Source organism: Kogia breviceps, chromosome 9 (assembly GCF_026419965.1).
Source record: "Kogia breviceps isolate mKogBre1 chromosome 9, mKogBre1 haplotype 1, whole genome shotgun sequence".
NCBI classification, from domain to species: domain Eukaryota; kingdom Metazoa; phylum Chordata; class Mammalia; order Artiodactyla; family Physeteridae; genus Kogia; species Kogia breviceps.
In genome coordinates this window covers 93790947-93812537 of record NC_081318.1, presented here as the reverse complement: position 1 = coordinate 93812537, position 21591 = coordinate 93790947, and the positions used below count along the sequence as shown (strand labels likewise).

Genomic DNA, 21591 nt, shown 5'->3' with positions numbered 1-21591 from the left:
TTTTAAGAACATGTCCGTGTTTCACAAAGTACTATTTGCCTTTAATTTTGTTGTTTCATACTCCTTTTTCATTGTAGTGGTAGACAGCTGTAGTTATGTTTCCGGGTTGGCGTGGGTAGTGTCAAAATAGCTTCAACCGAGGAGGTTAGCGGAAGACCCGGACCAGCAATCTCGGTCCTTGTGATAGCATGCAAAAGAATTGCAGACTACACTTAGGGCTTAAGCACAAAGCAGAGTTTTATTAAAGCATAATTACACTCAGAGGGAGAGCGGGCTGTTTCTGCGAAGTGAAGCCAGGAGCTCCTGTGCAGGCTTAAGGGTGTTTATAAGGAGCGCTCTGCGAGAGGGCGGGGCGCAATCGTGGGTGAGTGACAGGGGGTCATTATTTGATTGACAGTCCCGAGCTAGGTAACAAGTTCCTTATTGCGCATGCCCTTACCCTTGATTCGCTAAGAAAAGCCCAAGGTGGGGGCCGGCAAAACCACCTGCAGATTTTATTATAATGATGGTATAATGAGTTTGGTTTACTCTAGGTTATACGCCTGTCTAGTCTGGGCACGCACAGCCTGGGGAAGTCCCCTTGTGTTACTGTGCTCCCTCATCAGGATAAATTGCTCGCCACACGACCGTAGTTTCCCCGTTCTGGGTGGAGTCAGGGGAGGGTCCTCAGATGGTCGGGGTGTAATTCCACTAAGTCTCCTCTTTTCGCCACTGTCACCTCCTTGCTGCTAATGTCTAACTACCTAACAGATATAGTGGGTTTTTCCATTCCATTCTGATCTTTTTTTTTTTTTTTTTTTTTTTGTGAATTAGAATATGGCTGTAGCTGAAGGACTGTGTTGATCTGGGCATTTTAGATTGAAATGCATACAAGTAAAAAATGTTTTCGTGGGCTTCCCTGGTGGTGGCGCAGTGGCTGAGAGCCCGCCTGCCGATGCAGGGGACACGGGTTCGTGTCCCGGTCCGGGAAGATCCCACATGCCGCGGAGCGGCTGGGCCCGTGAGCCATGGCCGCTGAGCCTGCGCGTCCGGAGCCTGTGCTCCGCAATGGGAGAGGCCACAGCTGTGAGAGGCCCGCGTACCGCCAAAAAAAAAAAAAAAAAAAATGTTGTCGTTGAAGTATTACTGGGGAAAGGGATTGAGCACATAATTAATAGTTAACGAGCACCATTATCCTGAAGGCCTGTGAGGGCATATGTAGAACTGGCATTTAAAAAATCACCCAAGAAAAAATAAAACAAAATCACCCATGTGATTTGCAGCATGAGAGTCAAGTAATGTGCTATTCTAACTGCTAGAATACCAAAAAATTCTACCTATCTTTATCTATAGTGCTTTCCTTGACTTGTCTTGTGAATTTAATAACCATTTATTGTGTATTTAAATATTTTTAATACTTTATTTTATTTTTTAACATCTTTATTGGAGTATAACTGCTTTACAATGGTTTGTTAGTTTCTACCTTATAACAAAGTAAATATTTTATTAACAGACTTTTGTGACAGATTATGTATGAACTCATCCCCAGGGGCAGTCTTGTTCTGTCAGAGATAGTCTTTTGCCAACTCAGCTGGTTAAATAATGTATTATAACTTTATAATTTACAAAGCTCTGTCAAGTATTCTTGTATATATTTATATTTACTTTGGTTTTAGAGACGTACAATATGTGAGATTATTAATGCCCTTCCACCCATGAGGGAAACAGGAAACTGAGAGCCTGGGAGATTTTAGTAATTTACCCAGGGTTCCTTAGCACAACAGCCCTGGCCTTTGGCCCAATACGCGTATACACAGCTGCTGCTTGTTAGAAAGGGGGGGACCAGCTGAAGCCAAGGTAAGAGCGGTTGGAATAAGCAAACTTTGGTCAGCATCACAGCCATAAGCTGCAGCCCTAAACCTGTTGGTTGTGAATGGTAAGTACCCTTGGCTATGGGAGCACAGGATCAGCATAAATTCAGAAATGACTGAAAATCAACTCAGCATACTCCTGCTACATAGAACAATTCACCTTTCCCCTCGGGGGCAGCAGATTTTCCTGTTTATCTAATTTGAGGGCCTTCCCAGATTTAAGGGACAGTAAAAAAAAATGCCTGTAGACTTCTGTGCTCCTCTGTAATCTCTCTCAGTTATAAGAACGAAATGGTCAGAATATAGAAAAACCAAGCTTCCTCATTGTTCTGGCACCCCTTAAAATGGGCAGACACTTGATTTGCTTACAAAAGGTCCTGTTGCTAGGAAAACTGGACGACAGCAATAATTTGTTTTGAAAGTTGTTTTCTGTATTTTGAAGGTCCTTCAAACTACAAAGATGTTTGTTTTCTTTTCAAGTTACTGTGTTCATTCCTTTGGCTTGTTTAGAGAGTTCATGCAAAGTACTACTATCTGTATTGTGCTATTCTGTGACTGAAGTAAGTAATGATGGTTTAAAGAATTTCTGAGCTCGAAGTTCTTTTTTAAACTTGAGGCCAGTTTATCTGTTTATGAGCTAAACTAAGTGAAATACCCACCATGAGCTGAAATGTATCACTTATCTTCCTATGCTGACCACATGCTCTGTTGGTTCTAAGTGTTTCTAGGCATAATTCAGGTGAGAATATGGCTAATCAGCAGTCCAGGCTCCGTCACCAGACAGAGCTGGACCCTTGGAGTGCCGTGAACCTCTCTGCCCTGACTTGCTTCTCCTGTAAAAGAAAGGGGTCACAGAATGATGACTTGGGTCATGGAGTGTTAAAGTTAGAAAGGACCTTCCTATGTGGCTGGTCCAACTGCTTAACTTACAGATTTCCTGTTTCTACTTTTTTTTTTGGCTGCATTGGATCTTTGCTGCTGTGCACAGGCTTTCTCTAGTTGCGGCGAGCGGCGGCTACTCTTCATTGCGGTGCGCGGCTTCTCATTGCGGTGGCTTCTCGTTGCGGAGCACGGGCTCATTGTACTTTGGGTACTTTTGCTTCTCCTGTAATTTTATTCCCAGCAGATTCTCTCAGAAACAGTTAACTCTGTCTCAGTGAAGAGTGATTAGGATTTAAGCTCCTGTTCATTTATTCAGTCAATAAATAGTTATTGAGCACTCATGATGTACAGGCTGCTGTGGGTTATTATAGACAATGTCAGTTATTACTGAGTGTGGTTCTTTTTTTTTTTTTTTTGGTTTGGCTTCCTGGGCCCACAGAGTTGAATTTGTGACTCAGCTGGACTGAGTAGAAGCCTCTGACCTATCGAACTTTTTTTTTTTTTTTTTTTTTTTTTTTTCTCGGTATGCGGGCCTCTCACTGTTGTGGCCTCTCCCGTTGCGGAGCACAGGCTCCGGACGCGCAGGCCCAGCGGCCATGGCTCACGGGCTTAGTTGCTCCGCGGCATGTTGGATCTTCCCGGACCGGGGCACGAACCCGTGTCCCCTGCATCGGCAGGCGGACTCTCAACCACTGCACCACCAGGGAAGCCCCTGACCTATCGAACTTTATCCTTAGCAGTGGAGTCTTGCCAGTCCTAGTACTGTGTAGCCATCTTGAGGTTAGGCCACCTTTATAACTTGGAGTGCAGGACAGGGAGGAAGAGTAGGCTTTATTGTTGGCAGCTGCTCTGCTAGCATAAATTCTGGGGTACCAGAAAGTCCCTTTGGTCCTTCCTAAACGCCTGTGCTACCTTCATGCCAACGGCTGATTGAAAGTAGTGGTTCTCAACCCTGCCTACATATCAGAATCACCCACAGAGCTTTTAACAATTACCTGGGGGGGGGGCTTCCCTGGTGGCGCAGTGGTTGAGAGTCCGCCTGCCGATGCAGGGGACACGGGTTTGTGCCCCGGTCCGGGAAGATCCCACATGCCTCGGAGCGGCTGGGCCCGTGAGCCATGGCCGCTGAGCCTGCGCGTCTGGAGCCTGTGCTCTGCTACAGGAGAGGCCACAACAGTGAGAGGCCCGCGTAACGGAAAAAAAAAAAAAAAATTTCCTGGGTAATCCTCACCTGACATTTGGATTCAGGAGCCTCCGGTGTAGTTTAAAAAGCTCTACAGGTAATTCTGCTGTGCAGCCAGAATTGAGAATCACAGGTTTTTTTGTTTTTTTTCATTAACATCTTTACTGGAGTATAATTGGTTTACAATGTTGTGTTAGTTTCAGGTGTACAGCTAAGTGATTCAGTTATACATACACATGTATCTATTCTTTTTCAGATTCTTTTCCCATATAGGTTATTACAGAATTTTAAGTAGAGTTCCCTATGCTATAAAGTAGGTCCTTGTTGAGTATTTTATATATAGTAGTATATACATTATTAATCCCAACCTCCTAATTTATCCCCCCCCTTCCCCTTTGGTAACCATAAGTTTGTTTTCAAAGTCTGTGAGTCTGTTTCTGTTTTGTAAATAAGTTCATTCGTGTCATCCTTTTAGATTCCAACATAAGTGATACATGATATTTGTCTTTGTCTGACTTACTTAGTATGATCATCTCTAGGTTCATCCATGTTGCTGCAAGTGACATTATTTCATTTTTTTAATGGATGAGTAATATTCCATTGTATATACATACCACATCTTTATCCATTCCTCTGTTGATGGACATCTGGGTTGTTTCCGTGTCTTGGCTATTGTAAATAGTGCTGCAGTGAACATTGGGGTGCATGTATCTTTTAGAATTATGGTTTTCTTCAGATATATGCTACAAGAGTGGAATTACTGGATCATATGGTGGTTCTATTTTTAGTTTTTTAAGTAACCTCTGTACTGATCTGCATAGTGGCTGCACCAATTTACATTCCCACCAACAGTGTAGGAGGGTTCTCTTTTCTCCACATCCTCACCAGAATTTGTTTGTAGACTTTTTGATGATGGCCATTCTGACTGGTGTTAGGTGATACCTCATTGTAGTTTTCATTTGCATTTCTCTAATAATTAGCGATTATCATTTCATGTGCTTTATGGCCATCTGTATGTCATTTTTGGAGAAATGCCTATTTGGATCTTCTGCCCATCTTTTGATTGGGTTGTGTATTTTGTTGATATTGAGCTTCATGAGCTGTTTCTATATTTTGGAGATTAATCCCTTGTCGGTCTTCTCGTTTGCCAATATTTTCTCCCATTCTGTAGGTTGTCTTTTCATTTTATTTATGGTTTCCTTTGCTGTACAAAAGCTTTTAAGTTTAATTAGGTCCCATTGGTTTACTTTCATTTTTATTTTCATTACCTTAGGAGGTAGACCCAAAAAGATATTGCTGTGATTTATGTCAAAGAGTGTTCTGCCTATGTTTTTCTCTAAGAGTTTTATAGTGTCTGGTCTTACATTTAGGTCTTTAATCCATTTCGAGTTTATTTTTGTGTATGGTGTTAGAGAATGTTCTAGTTTCATTCTTTTACATGTAGCTGTCCAGTTTTCCCAGCACCACTTACTGAAGAGACTATCTTTCCTCCATTGTATAGTCTTGCCTCCTTTGTCATAGATTAATTGACCATAGGTGCGTGGGTTTATTTCTGGGCTTTCTATCCTGTTTCATTGATCTATATTTGTCTTTGTGCCAGTACCATACTGTTTTGATGACTGTAGCTTTGTAGTATAGTCTGAAGTCAGGAGTTCTGATGCCTCTAGCTCCGTTTTTCTTTCTCAGGATTGCTTTGGCTATTCAGGGTCTTTTGCGTCTCCATATAAATTAAAATTTTTTTTTCTAGTTCTGTGAAAAATGCCATTGGTAATTTGATAGGGATTGCATTGAGTCTGTAGATTGCCTTGGGTGGTATAGTCATTTTGACAGTATTGATTCTTCCAATCCAACAACATGGTATATCTTTCCATCTGTTTGTGTCATCTTCGATTTCTTTCATCAGTGTCTTATACTTTTTGGAGTATAGGTCTTTCGCCTCCTTAGGTACATTTATTCCTATCTATTTTATTCTTTTTGATGTGATAGTAAATGAGATTGTTTCCTTAATTTCTCTTTCTGATCTTTCATTGTTATTGTATAGAAATGTAAGAGATTTCTGTGTATTAATTTTGTATCCTGCAACTTTCCTAAATTCACTGATGGGCTCTAGTAGTTTTCTAGCAGCATCTTTAGGATTTTCTATGTGTAGTATCATGTCATCTGCAAACAGTGACAGTTTTGCTTCTTCTTTTCCAATTTGGATTCCTTTTATTTCTTTTTCTTGTCTGTGCCATGGATAGGAGTTGCAAAACAATGTTGAATAAAAGTGGTGAGAGTGGACATCCTTGTCTTGTTCCTGATCTTAGAGGAAATGCTTTTAGCTTTTCACCCTTGAGTATATTAGCTGTGGGTTTGTCATATATGGCCTTTATTATGTTGATGTAGGTTCCCTCTGTGCTCATTTTCTGGAAAGTTGTTTTTTATCATAAATAGGTGTTGAATTTTGTCAGACGCTTTTTCTGCATCTATTGAGATGATCATGTGGTTTTTATTCTTCAGTTTGTTAATGTGGTATATCGTACTGATTGCTTTGTTGATACTGAAAAATCCTTGCCTCCCTGGGATGAATCCCACTTGATCATGGTGTATGATCCTTTTAATGTATTGTTGGATTCTGTTTGCTAGTATTTTTTTGAGGATTTTTGTGCCTATGCTCATCAGTGATACTGGCCTGTAATTTTCTTTTTTGTGTGGTATCTTGGTCTGGTTTTGGTATCAGGGTAATGGTATCCTCATAGAATGACCTTGGGAGTGTCCCTTCCTCTGCAATTTTTGGGAATAGTTTCAGAAGGATAGGTGTTAGTTCTTCTCTAAATGTTTGATAGACTTCTCCTGTGAAGCCGTCTGGTCTTGGACTTTTTCTTGTTGGAAGTTTTAAATCACAGTTTCAATTTCAGTACTTGTGATAGGTCTGGTCATATTTTCTATTTCTTCCTGGTTCAGTCTTGGAAGATTGTACCTTTCTAAGAATTTGTCCATTTCTTCTAGGTTATCCATTTTATTGGCATATAGTTGCTTGCAGTAGTCTCTTATGATCCTTTGTATTTCTGTAGTGTCCATTGTAACTTCTCCGTTTTCACTTCTTTTTTTTTTTCTTTCTTTTTCTCTTTTGGCTGCACCATGTAGCATGCGGGATCTTAGTTCCCTGACTAAGGATTGAACCTGTGCCCCCTGCATTGGGAGCATGGAGTCTTAACCACTGGACCACCAGGGAAGTCCTTCCTTTTTCATTTTTAATTTTATTGATTTGAGCCCTCTCCCTTTTTTCTTGATGAGTCTAGCTAAAGGTTTATCTATTTATCTTTTCAAAGAACCAGCTTCAAATTCTTTTATCTTTTCTGTTCTGTTCTTGTTTGTTCTTCTTTCTCTAGTTGCTTTAGGTGTAAGGTTAGGTTATTTGAGATTTTTTTTTTGTTTCCTGAGGTAAGACTGTATTGCTATAACTTCCCTCTTAGAACTGTTTTTGCTATGTCACATAGGTTTTGAGTCATCATTTTTTTAGTCATGTGTCTCTAGGTATTTTTTGGTTTCCTCAGTGATCCATTGGTTGTTTAGTAACATTGTTTAGCCTCCATGTGTTTTTTTTTAGTTTTCTTTCTTTGTGATTAGTTTCTAATCTCATAGCGTTGTGGTCAGAGAAGATGCTTGATATGATTTCAATTTTCTTATATTTACTGAGGCTCACTTTGTGGCCCAGCATGTGATCAATCCTGGAGAATGTTCCATGTGCACTCAAGAATGTGTATTCTGCTGCATTTGGATGGAATGTTCTATAAGTATCAATTAAGTCCATTGGTCGAATGTGTCATTTAAGCCCTCTGTTTCCATATTGATTTTCTGTCTGGATGATCTGGATTGTAGTTCTTCTTGCTTCTGGTGTCTGCCCTCTGGTGGGTGAAGTTGGTCCAGGGGCTTGTGCAGGCTTCCTGGTGGCAGAGACTGGTGCCTGCCTGCTGGTGGGTGGAGCTGGGTCTTGTCCCTCTGGGGGGCAGGGCCGTGTCAAGGGGTGTGTTTATAGGCGGCTGTGGGGTCAGGACGACTAAGCAGCGTGTCTGCTGATGGGTGGGGCTGTGTTCCCACCCTATTGGTTGTTTGGCCTGAGGCATCCCAGCTCTGGAGGCTGCAGGCTGTTGCTGGGGCCGGGTCTCTGCCAAAATGGCGACCTCTACGGGAGCTCATGCTGATGAATATTTCCTGGGGCCTCCGTCACCAGTGTCCTTGCCCTCACAGTGAGCCACAGCCGACCCCTTCTCCCCAGGAGACCCTCCAAGACCCTCAGGTAGGTTTGGCCCAGGCTTCTATGGAGTCACTGCTTTGCCCTGGGTCCCAGTGCACATGAAACCATGTGTGCACCCTCAAAGGGTAGAGTCTCTGTTGCCCCCGGGACTGTGTGGCTCCTGCACTCAGTCCCCACTGGCCTTCAAAGCCAAATGCTCTGGGGGTGGCTCCTGCCGGTGCCAGGCCCCCAGGCTGGGGAGCCTGACGTGGGGCTTAGAGCTTTCTCTTCTGTTGAAGACCCTCTGTGATATAGTAATTTTCCAGTTTGTGGGTTGCCCACCTGGCGGGTATGGGATTTGATTATATTGTGAAAGCACTCCTCCTACTGTCTTGTTGTGGCTTCTTCTTTGTCTTTGGGTGTAGAATATCTTTTTTTGTAGGTTCGAATCTTTTTTCGTCAGTGGCGGTTCAGAAGTTAGTTGTGATTTTGGTGTTTTTATGAAAGGAGGTGAGCTCACGTCCTTGTGCTCCACCACCTTGTCTCCTGCCTGTGAATTCACCATTTTATGTTTGCTCTCCTATCTTTAGTGAAGAAAAGGGTCCTTTTAATACACTGCTAGGTAACATAGCTAATGAAACTATTTCAGTTCTTTGAAATGTCTGCACAGGGCTTTGCAGGTTAAAATTAAACTGTCCTCCCCTCCCTTCTCATGCAGTACAGATTTCCCTTGAGAATGGTGTTAACCCCACAGGCATTTAGGAGACCGATGGGAGGGCAGATATGTCCCAAGCATGGGAAGTACACTGGATAATAAAAGACAGAATGTTCTGTGGGAGTTACGTGCACAATGTGCATCGGCGAAGAAAATACTGCTTTGTTTTTCCGTGAATTTCATTTTTAACTCAGTTTATTGACTTAACAACCAGTTTTGCTAAAAAGCTAAAGGAAAGCAAAGCAAACAGAAACTTTAATATATAGTACCTAGGAGCACACTATAAAATGGCGTATTTTATCAGTTTTAAGACAGACATTTTCTTCCGGTTTTAACACCACCCATATCAGGATGAATCATATAGTGCATGACATAATTATAGTTGATAACATTTTAACTTTCTTAGTGGCACATAAAATAACTGCCTTACAAATTCATGGTGTCTTAAATTGGATGAAAATCAGTATAATGTAAAGATCTTCATCAAGTTTTGAACCTCCTTTTGAAACACAGGTTGTTGGTAGTGTACATGTACTCATGAGTATGCCCCTCCCCTCGTGCTTAGTGTTGGCCTGAAGGCAGAGTTTTCGTTTAACGTTGTTAACTTTGGAGACAGATATGTAACAAGAAATAACTGGGAAATCTGCTACATTTAAATAAGGAAACTCCAGCCTTGATATGTTAAGCTAGATATGTTTTCTGATCTGCAAAGCTGAAAGCTAGTTAACATAGCAGGATCCAGTCTTCCTTAGTTCTAGTTTTCCTGTCATTTTATCTTTGATATTTAAGGATGACCTTTGTGAGATTGTTGCTGTATCCACTGTGGAGTGACCAGAAGAGTGCTGTTTGATGTGGAGCTGTCTCAGGACCCAGCCCTGATGCTCCCTTGGTCACGGGACCACCTGTTGACAGAGCCCATCATTGTACACATTCACCAGCCGGAGTTCTTGTACTTTTCCTCCAAAGGAATGAGTCCAGGTTGTCACAGTTCAGGTTATGTCTTTCTGGTTCCTTCCCATCATCTCACACTTAGAGTGTGAAATGGTGCATCACAGCGCCAGCATTTTGTGTTGTTTTGAACAGATTTTGTGGTCATACATAATCCTGTGAGTATCGATATCCATATGCTACTTTCTCCTCCCACCCCAAGGATATTTTAAAAAATCATGTGCAAAAGCCCTGTGATGGCAAGGTGGCCCTGAGGCGGGAGCATGATGCATTTGAAGAAACAGATGAAGGGCCTGTGTTTGGAACAGAGGAGAGTGTGGGCGGGGCTAGAAATACACCCCCTCATTCTGAGAGTAAAGGGCATCCTCTGGAGGTTCCCCACCACCCTTTTTTTAAAAAAATCAGATTTGCCTGTAAAAAGCTCACTCCTGAAGTCTGGATTTTGTGTGTGTTGCACCTGGGGTATGTTAAGAAAGGACTGCTTTTCGTAGAGACCTGCTTCCAAGGATTGACCAGGGTGAAAGCCGGAGTTAGCGGGAGTTAAGAAAATGGGGACTGTGTGAATAGACAACTTTTAAAAAAGTTTATTTTCCAGATAGAAAACAGTCACCAAACCCATTTTTCACTCTCCTTTCAATCTCCAGGCCCCTGGAAACCTCTCTGCTGTCTAACTTTTATCAGCCCCAGAGCAGCCTGGATCCCAGAGTCATCCATTTGTACTGGGTGTCAGTGCCCACTTCCTCTTGGATCCTTCCTTCCCTGTGGTCTCAAACCCTGCCTCAGACTCGCTGGGGCAGAGATCTGCCTTCTCCTCCACACTCCGAATATGTACTTACTTTCCCCTAATTCCCTTACTGGGCTAGTGGTACTCCTCCCACTTTGACCCCCTCCCCAGACTGCCCTGCAAAGTGGCCAAAGTTTGCCACCATCCAGAGACTCACTTCTTAGGGATTCATCTTCTTTATTGTCTCTTGGAATTATTCTTTCCCTTCCCACTGTCACTGCCTCGTCATCTTTTTTTAAAAAAAAATTTTATTTACTTATTTATTTGGCTATACTGGGTCTTAGTTGCGGAACGTGGGATCTTCGTTGCGGCATGCGGGATCTTTAGTTGCGGCGTGCGGGATCTTTAGCTGTGGCATGTGAACTCTTAGTTGCGGCATGTGAGGTCGAACCCGGGCCCTCTGCATTGAGAGTGCAGAGTCTTAGCCACTGGGTCACCAGGGAAGTCTCTGCCTCATCTTTTGACTGGGCTGCTCTGTACCTCTTAGTTTTTCATTTAAAAAACGAGATCATAATACCTACTTTGAAATTTTGCTGGGAACGTTAATTTAAATGCATCGTATAAAACACATAGCATAGGGCCTCGCTATTAGAGGATGTTTTGGGTTTCTTCTGTTTCCTACTAATTTATGTCCCTGGCTCCAGTTTTTAGCCACTCCCTTTTTGTTTTTGTTTTTAATTTTTTTAATCTTGATTTATTTATTTTTGGCTGCGTTGGGTCTTTGTTGCTGCATGTGGGCTTTCTCTGGTGGCAGCAAAGGGGGGCTACTCTTCATCGCAGTGTGCGGCCTTCTCATTGCAGTGGCTTCTTGTTGCGGAGCTCGGGCTCTAGGCACCTGGGCTTCAGTAGTTGTGGCGCACGGCATGTGGGATCTTCCCCAACCAGGGCCCGAACCTGTGTCCCCTGCATTGGCAGGCTGGTTCTTAACCACTGCGCCACCAGGGAAGCCCCCTTCCTTTTTGTTTTTATCCTGTGACCGGAGTTGTCTGCCCCACATATGCCCCTTTTAAGTACCTTTAATGTTTCGCCATTGCCTGAGTGTAGCCAAACCTCCTTAATGTCACAGTCCAGGCCCACAGTCCAGTCCCATCCTTTTCATCCCATTCTTTACACCTTTACCACCTCGACTCTCACAAGCCCCTCTTGATTCTTATGTCCCAGGTACACTAGACAACTAGATGTTGTCTGAAAACCCTGAATTGACTTTTTTGTGTGGTTTTGAATCAGAGTGCCCTTTTCTTTTTCCCCCTTTATTTCTTGATTGTTTAAAACAATGAGCTAATACTTTATTATATATTTGGTAGAATTATTACATGTGTGTTTATATGTATATGAATATTTATGTCTGTGTGTAACAAATGCAAACAATCTCACAAACTGTTTATCATCACAGGGGGCGGCATGAGGTCAGCTCTGCCATCAGACATTATCTTGTCCAGAAGTGACTTAAACTCTCTCAACCTGTGTATTTTTATCTGTTAAGTGAAGTAAGGTTTAAATGGCTGGTCTTTGTTTCTGCCCTTTGTAAAGGCCTCGGCCTGAATGTAATTATGACCCAGGTAAAGCCATTCTATAAGAGGAACTGAGATAACTCTCCCAGATCCATTGCTTTCTAATAGAATTTAAAGAATTTAGATGGTTTAGGGAAAAAAGAATTAGCCCTTGAGTGAGTGGCAAGCATTTTACGTACATTATTATGTCCTTGAATGCTTTGAAACCCCACTTGAGATAAGTAGGTATTTTACAGATGAGACAGTTGAGGACTAGAAAGGTTATGTCATTTGCCCAAGACTTAAAACTGGTTTGGGCTTCCCTGGTGGCGCAGTGGTTGGGAGTCCGCCTGCCGATGCAGGGGACATGGGTTCGTGACCTGGTCCGGGAAGATCCCACGTGCCGTGGAGCGGCTGGGCCCGTGAGCCATGGCCGCTGAACCTGTGTGTCCAGAGCCTGTGCTCCGCAACGGGAGAGGCCACAACGGTGAGAGGCCTGCGTACCGCAAAACAAAACAAAACAAAACAAAACAAAACTGGTTACCCTGCCTTAGCTGTAAGGCGGTGCCCCCAACAGCTGTGCCTGAGCAGCAGCGGATGCTTCAGCTTTTGTGATTTCTTAACACCTGTTTTTCTCCAGATCATAGACTATTTACTCCAGAAAGTTTGGGGGAAAAAAAAGTTCTGGTTGAGTATACGTGTATGTGTACCTCATCCTGGGGTTTGAGTTATGTCCCTTTCTTCCTGGGTAATATTTCTATTTAAACAGCACTGTAGTCAAAAAATAAGACTTGTTTCTCTGTTATTGTGATTATTTTTCTTGGGGTTATAAAGAGTATTGTGTATTGTGTATACACAATACACTTAAACTAAACAGAAAGCAAACGTTTGTTTAACAGAATAGGAAAGAGATGAAATTCATGGAAGAAGAATGTATATTCTTACTGCACTGTTTCTCACTCTCATGTGTCTGGAATCCTGTATAGTCAACAGCAAGGTTTTCAGTGCCTTGAGTTAAGAGGTGTAAGTGGGTGTCGGAGCAGTAAAGAAAAGGGCAGCAGCATCCCCTCATGTTTGCTGAGCTGATGTATATGATGCATGTGTTGATGTGCATACATGTATGTTACATTTGCTATATACATTTTACATATGTGTTCTAAGTGCTTCACTTTACTTGCATTTGCTTTTTCAGTCCTCTCAATAACCCTTTGGAGGCAGGCAGTATTATTATCTCCATTTTACAGATGAAGAAATCAAGGCACAGAGAGGATAGGACACTTGCCTAAGGTCACAGAGCTAGGTCACATGCACAGTTCTACATCTGAGTTAATTTGAATTTGTATTGTTAACCACTTAAATACATTATTGAAATGTTTCTCAACTAATGTGTATCTCCTTTCTGGGGATTTGGACTCGTACTTTTGCGGGGAGGTGAGGGGGGGGCATTAGTAACAGATTGTCTACAAAGTAAAAATAACTAGGCCTAATGGGGTTATATGTAAGTCATTTGAATTACTGAAGTATCTTGGAGGAACTAAGGTGATCCTTCTTACTATGTTATTAACAATAATACTTTAAAATGAAAGTATGAAAGTATTGGCTTCATGAAGGTGCTTTTTTCTACAGAATGTCATTGAAATGGAAAATTTTCATATGTTTAAATGCTGGCTGGTAGAGTAGATTTGTTTTGAATTACAGCACATGAGGAATTTTTTAAAGGTTTGGCAGTAATAAGTAAAGCAAACACCTTTTCTATTTAGCAAGCAGTAATACTGGATTCTAAAATTGTATTTTGCAGGAAGAAAGTTTGAGCCTAATAAAGACATTGTTATAAGTTTGAGGAAATTTTTTTTGGTTAAGAAATAATACTATGTGTATGTTTTAATGTCTTTATGTTAAACTCAGTATATTCCCCCTCCCCCTTTTTTAGCTCTTCACGAAAGGACATGGATGAAAATGAAAGCAACGAGTCCCTGAGGTCAAGTTGCCAATATCCTAAAGAAGCAGTAAGAAAGCGCCAAAATTCACGGAATTCTGGAGGAAGTGATTCTTCGAGGTTTTCCAGGAAGAGTTTCAAACTGGATTACAGACTAGAAGAAGATGTAACTAAATCAAAGAAAGGAAAGGATGGGAGATTTGTTAATCCTTGGCCAACGTGGAAAAATCCCTCTATTCCAAATGTTCTCAGGTGGCTGATGATGGAAAAAGATCACAGCAGTGTTCCGTGCTCCAAAGAGGTAGCATCTGGCTTTTTGAGTGCTGCGTATTTGCTCTTAATATATGTATTACTTGACATTGCTGTGAATTGACTATGACACTCCAGTTAGCTAATTGAGCCCTTTTGTATGATAAGGTTCTGGGGAGATGACATGAATAAGGTGCCTTCAAGTTCATAGCTGAGCAGCAAAGTACACGTGTGAATAACCAGCTCTGATCTGGTGGCAGCTAGAAGTAGGAACAGATGCCTTAAAAACAGAGAAAAGGACGCAATTAATTCTGACTGGTGGGATTGGAAATGGCTTTACAGAGGAGGTGATATCTGAGCTGGGCCTAGAAGAGAAAAACTATTTGGCAGTGGTTTTCCAGGTGGATGATGGGCATGAGAAGGTCACAGAGGTGAGCAAGTGCATGGCATGTTCCAGAAAGTAGTAACCTGCGTTTTGGAGTATGAATTATAAGGGTTAAGCGTGGAGCGCTTGGCTCTTCATCCTTGGAAAAAGCTGCTAAAGTTATAAAAGAAATCGTCAAATAACCTACCACTCCTTTAAAAACTGGGAATAGGTTACTGGGCTTTCAATGTGCTAGTTATACTTAGGATGAGATTGTTAACCTTTGGCCTGTGGTTTATGAGATGAGTGAGATTTCACTTCAGCAGGGAGTCGGTGGCTCCCAATGGCAGTAGCGCTTTTTTCTCCTTAGTTTCTTGCCCCTCGACACCTCCTACCCCGCTTGGCCTCTCTTTTCCAACAGCCTCTGTCCTGCCAGGCCTTGTGGGGAACTGAGAGATAAGGAACTAGACACTGGAAGTGGGTGGGATGGAAAGAGTGGAGGTATCCCTGAAGCGTTGACCTGCAGTAAGGCAGGAGGATGGGGAGTGGGTCTGTGGCGGTGGTGTTAGATCGTTTACCTTAGTAAGTGTGTGCACTTTTCTTTAAAGGATATGAGATTTTTAAAAACCCCAAAAACCCATATTGTCACTTTGATGCTAAGGAATGTTCATAGTATTAATCCTAGTTAACAGAATTGAGTAACATGAATAATATTTTCCCAGCACTGTTTAAGAATGAGTCAGGATATTAATAGATGAAACCGTAGTGTATGTTTCAACTTTGTGGATGGAAGGAACAAGAAGATTTTATGTCTTCTGGAGAACCTGGTAGGAAGAGAAACATGGAGTCAAGCCGTGAGAAGAAGGGTTTAGGGCAGGAGGCCAAGATGGGTAGGTTACCTGTTCGGTAAACATTCCTTCCTGGTTTTTGGGCCACAGTTTCTAAAAATACAGACGTAGTAATGGTGTCTTTAGTTTTCTTTCATTTCAAACAGGAAAGTGAGTGACCAGATGAAGGCGGAAATACATCTCTGAACTCTGATGATATGGAGATATTGAAGAAACTGGGTTCAATTTCTGAGAACTCACCAGGCCAGTTGTTCTTAAACTCCACTATTCTAGGTGCTAGAGACAGAGCCATGAAAAAGCAGAAAGACAGCCTGGCCTCCTTGGGCCTTCAATTTAATGGAAGAGAGACAATAAACAGATAAGAAAATGATGTGGGATACTGAAAGATGATTGGTGCCTTGAGGAATAATGAGGCAGAAAAGGAAGTTGTGGGGTGGGAGCTGACTTCTTTAATGAAGGGTAAGCTTTCTTTCTTTCTTTTTTTTTTTTTTTTTTTTAAAGGCAGGAGTTTTTTGTTTTTCTTTGCTTTTTATTTTAATTTTTATTTTATATTGGAGTATAGTTGATATACAGTGTGGTGTTAGTTTCACATGTACAGCTAAGTGATTCAGTTGTACATACACATGTATCTATTCTTTTTCAAATTCTTTCCCCACTTAGGCTATTACCTAAATATCGAGTACAGTTCCCTGTGCTAAACAGAAGGTCCTTGTTGATCATCTATTTTATATACTAGTGGGTATATGTTAATTGTGAACTCCTAATTTATCCCTACCAGCCATGTTTCCACCCACCCACCCCCGGCAACCATAAGTTGGCATTCAAAGTCTGTGAGTATGTTTTTGTTTTGCAAATAAGTTCATTTGTATCATTTTCACCTTAGACTCTACCTTCAAGCTATATCAGATGACATTTGTCTTTTTGTGTCTGGCTACTTCACTTGATGTGATCATTGCCAGGTTCAGCCAGTTGCTACAAATGATGGTGTTTCATTCATTTTTATGGCTAATATTCCCTTGTATATATGTACCACATCTTCTTTATGCATTGGTCTGCTGGTGGACAATTTGGTGGCTTCCACGACTTGGCTATTGAAAATAGTCCTGTAATGAACGTTGGGGTGCATTTGTCTTTCCAAAGTACGGTTTTCTCTGGATATGTGCCCAGGTGTGGGATTGCTGGATCATATGGTAGGTTTATTTTAGTTTTTTAAGAAACCTGCATACTGATCTGCATAGTGGCTGTTACCAGTTTATGTTCCCACCAACAGCATAGGAGCGTTCCTTTTCTGTACGCACTCTCAAAGATTTGCTGTTTGTAGACTTTTTAATGATGTCCACTGTAACTGGTACGAGGTAATACCTCCTTGTAGTTTTGATGTGCTATGATAATGAGCGATGTTAAGCATCTTCTCATGTGCTTTAAAAAACGAAACAAAACAAGAAAAAACCTCGTGAGTAAAATTTACCTCCTGACATGGGCTTATTGAAAGTCGGCTCTGTTTTGAATTCTCTTTCGATCACCTGCCACACTAGTTTCTAGAGGGCATTGTTCATTTAAGCCTCACAGGCCTTGTGAATGTGAAGTGCCCATAAGCACTGGTTTTAAAGTTGTCATTCCAGGAAACAAGGCAGCAGCATTTCTGGTTGCCCAACTCTGGTTACTCGGGCAATGAGAGGCTTAGGGAAAGTCCTGCTGCTGGGTTTTAAATGAGTGGAATGTGCCGGAACAGACACCCAAGGACTTTTGTCTCAGTACTTCCATCCCCTTCCCTTTCCCCCGGGACAAATCCCAATCCCTGCCAAAGCGCTGTGCTGAGGGTGCTGGCGTCCGTAGGTGGGGTGACTCTGCGGAAGGAGGCTGGAGATGGGAACCCCGGCACCAGGAGACGTGGGGACCAGGTGACTTTTCAGAGCTTTTCCAGCCCAGAGGGTCCACCATCCTTTGGCTGCATTAGGCTTGACCTTGCTGTCAGAGGTCCATTGTGGATCTGGAGATTGTGGTCCATCCCGAAGGGATCAGGCACTGCAGGTCTAAGGAGAGCTCATTTGCTGGCACATCCTTCCCAGCTCCCTAACCCCCATGACATCCAGCCTTTGGAAACCAAGGCTGCTCGGGCTCCAGGGATGTGAAGTTGCCTGGGTCCCAAGGCCCGAGGAGAATGTTGTAGGCATTTTGTTTTTGTTTTTGTTTTTGTTTTTGTTTTCTAATTTAACATTTAGTTTATATTGGAGTATAGTGGCTTTACAATGTTGTGTTTGTTTTAGCTTTAAGCAGCTTGATTCAGGTAAACAGAGACACATATCTACTCTTTTTCGGGTCCTTCGCATATAAGTTCTTTCAGATTGTTTAGTAGTGCTCCCTGTGTTAGACAGTAGATCCTTGTTGATTATCTATTTTATGGATATTAGTGTGCAGGGGTTAATCCCAACCTCCTAAGGTATCCCTCCAGCCCCACCTTTCCCCTTTGGTAACCATATGTTCGTTTTCTAAGTCCGTGAGTCTGTTTCTGTTTTGTAAATTTGGTTATTATTTGTATCAATTTTTAGAACTCACCTGTAGGTGATATCATATGCTATTTGTCTTTCTCTGTCTGGCTTATTTCACTAAGTATTGTCACCTTCAGGTTCATCCATGTTGCTGCAAATGGCATTATTTCATTCTTTTTATGGGTGAGTAATAACCTTTTTATGTTCCACATCTTTTTTATCCAGTCCTCTGTCAATGGATATTTTGGTTGCTTCCATTTCGTTGCTATCTTAAATAGTGGTGCAATGAATTTTGGAGTGTATGTGTCTTTTCAAATATGTTTTTTCCAGATATACACCTAGTTAGTGGGGTTGCTGGATCATGTGGTCCCTCAAATTTAATATTTTATGGAACCTCTATATCGTTCTCCATAGTGGCTGTTACTGGGTTACATTTGCATCAACATCCACGCTCTCTTCAGCATGTATTGCTTATTGACCTTGGATGATGGTCATTTTGCCTGGTGGTATGTGATACCTCATTGTAGTTTTGATTTTCATGTATGTAATAATTAGGGATATTAGCATCTTTTCATGTGATTTTTGTTCATCTCTATGTGTTCTTTGGAGACTGTCAAATTTAGATCTTTTTACCCTGTTTTTGATTGGGTTGTTTATTTGTTTGATTTAGAGCTTCATGAGCTCTTTGTATTTTTTGGAGATTAATCCTTTGTTCATACTTCATTTGCAAATATTTTCTTCCATTCTGTGGATTGTCTTTTTGTTCATGATTTGCTTTGCTGTGCAGAAGCTTTTAACTTTTATTATATCCCCCTTTTTATTTTGTATTTATTTTCATTATTCTCGGAGGTGGATCTGGAAAGATACTGCTTCGATTTTTGTCAAACAATTCTGCCTATGTTTTTGTCTAAGAGTTTTATAGTGCCTGTTCTTACATTTAGGTCTTTAATCTATTTTGAGTTCTTTTTTATATATGGTGTTAAAGAATGTTCTTGTTTTACTGTTTTACATGTAGTTTTCCAATTTTCCCAGCACAACTTATTGAAGTGACTGTCTTTTGTCCATTGTATAGTCTTGCCTCCTTTGGTAGATTAATTGGTGCTTGAGTTCACTTCTGGTTTTTCTCTTCTATTTATTTCTGTTTCTGTTTTTCTGCTAGTACCATACTTTTTTGATGACTGTAGCTTTGTAGTATAGTCTGAAGTCAGGGAGTCTGATTCATCCACCTCCGTTTTTCTTTCTAAGGATTGGTTTTTGTATTCTTGGTCTTTTTTGTTTCCATACAAATTAAAAAAAAATTTTGTTCAAGTTCTGTGAAAAATGCCATTGGCAATTTGATTGTGACTGCATTGAATCTGTAGATTGCCTTGGGTATTATAGTGATTTTGACACTACTGATGGTTCTAATCCAATAACATGGTATATTTTTCCATCTGTTTGTGTCATTTTCGATTTCTTTCATCAACGTCTTATAGTTTTTAGAGTACAGGTCTTTAGCCTCCTTAGGTTGGTTTATTCCTAGGTAGTTTATTCTTTTTGATGCGAAGGTAAATGTGATCGTTTCTTTAATTTGTTTTTCTGATCTTTCATTTTTAGTGTTAGTAATGCAAGAAATTTCTGTGTATTTTGTATTCTGCAGTTTACTGAATTCATAGATGAGCTCTAGTAGTTTTCTGGTAGCATCTTTAGGATTTTCTATGTATGATATCACGTCATCTGCAAACGTTGGCAGTTGTACTTCTTCTTTTCCAGTTTGGATACCTTTTATTTCTTTTTCTTTTCTGATTGCCATTGTTAGGACTTCCAAAACTCTGTTGAATAAAAGTGGCAAGAGTGGACATCCTTGTCTTTTTCCTGATCTTAGGGGAAATGCTTTCAGCTTTTACTGTTGAGAATGCTGTTAGCTGTGCGTTTGTCATATATGGCCTTTATTATGTTTAGGTAGGTTCCCTCTATGCCCACTTTCTGGAGAGTTTTTATCATAAATGGGTGTTGAATTTTGTCAAACGTTTCCTGAATCTATTCAGATGATCATATGGTTTTTATTCTAAAGTTTGTTTATGTGGTGTATCACAGTGATTGATTTGCAGATACTGAAGATCCTTGCATCCCTGGGATAAATACCACTTGATCATATTGAGTGATGTTTTTAATGGATTGTTAAATTCAGTTTGATAGTATTTTGTTGAGGATTTTTGCAACTATGTTTTTCAGTGATATTGGCCTGTAATTTTCTATTTCGTAGTATCTTTTTCTGGTTTTGGTATCAGGGTGATTGTGGCTTATGAGTGGTTCTTAAACTCCACTGTTGTAGGTGCAAGAGGTACAGCCATGAACAAGGCAGAAAGGAAACATGGCCTCTTTGGAAGTCAGGTTTATTGGAAGAGAGACAATAGTCAAGTAAATGATGTGGAGTATTGAAAGATGATTAGTGCTTTGAGGAACAATAAGGCAGAAAAGGAAGATGATTAGCGCTTTGAGGAATAATAAGGCAGAAAAGGGTGAGAACTGCATTCTTTAATGAAGTGTAAGCTTTTTTTTTTAAAGGCAGTTTAGTTTTAGAAAATGTCAAAAAGAAGGCTCAATATGAAGTCATTTAAACAGATGTGGCATCATGTAAGAGAGAAGACTCATTTGTCTTAATCCAATTTTTATTTTCTTTCTTATCATTTACCTACATCTTGTATCCCCTTGTTTCCAATAAAAGCCTAGAACTAGATTAAATGCATGTTGACTTCTGTTATTCTCATAGATAATTACAAGTCCATACTTTATCCCTTTAAGTTGCCCAGATTATTAAGTTTTATGAACTGCTAAGTGTGATAGAGTTATTCATTTTAAAAAAATTTAAAGACTACATAGAGTACTTACTTCAGATCGTTGGGCCAGTTCAGAATTTAATCAGATTTCTCGAAATTATTTTAATTAGATATTGGGATGCTAGAGTTTAATAGTACAGATCTTCAAATTATTGTTTTGGAAGAAGAGGATAATATGATATAGGTAGGGTTATGATGACTATATATAATGGAATTTACTTCATTATAGTATGTTATGTTTAGGTATATGAATATGAAAGTGTTCTGGAAAAAACGTGATTAAAGTATAAAATAGGGCTTCCCTGGTGGCGCAGTGGTTGAGAATCCTCCTGCCGATGCAGGGGACACAGGTTCGTGCCCCGGTCCGGGAAGATCCCACATGCCGCGGAGCGGCTGGGCCCGTGAGCCGTGGCCGCTGAGCCTGCGCGTCCGGAGCCTGTGCTCCGCAATGGGAGAGGCCACAACAGTGAGAGGCCCGCATACCACACACACACACAAAAAAGTATAAAATAACTAATAGAACAGCTCTAAACAAAGTGAAAATGGGTTATTAGCAGAGCTACACAATTGCATTGCCTGGTTAGAAAACAGTACTTCGTTTCTGATATTTGCCTTTTCTGGGTCATTGGAGCAGTGGGCCTGCTCACAGGCTTCAAGTTGTTCATGTGCTTTGTGCTCTTGCAGTGGTTCAGTGACCTTCTCTGATTGTTAGTGTTGATGATAGTCTCCACTAGTTAGGAGAAAGGAAGTTGGAGAACGTAAAAGGGAAGGGAGGCAGGCACCTCCGAGTTTCATTAGTGGAAGGAGGCCGTCCTTAT

General features: G+C 41.1%; 1 protein-coding gene across 7 annotated transcripts in view; it reads left to right on the top strand.

The window, feature by feature from the left end:
• The window catches only part of NAPEPLD (N-acyl phosphatidylethanolamine phospholipase D), a 101494-nt gene that overhangs the window by 61523 nt on the left and 18380 nt on the right, over positions 1 to 21591 (top strand). For 6 of the 7 annotated variants that reach the window (XM_059074543.2, XM_067042792.1, XM_059074541.2 and 3 more), the window contains one exon: positions 13999 to 14305. In XM_059074543.2, coding sequence (XP_058930526.1) covers positions 14015 to 14305 — 291 coding nt within the window. In that variant the 5' untranslated portion in view covers positions 13999 to 14014. Of the gene's footprint in view, positions 1 to 8009; positions 8195 to 13998; positions 14306 to 21591 lie in introns of those variants that run through there. The other variant, XM_067042791.1, reaches the window with a different exon arrangement.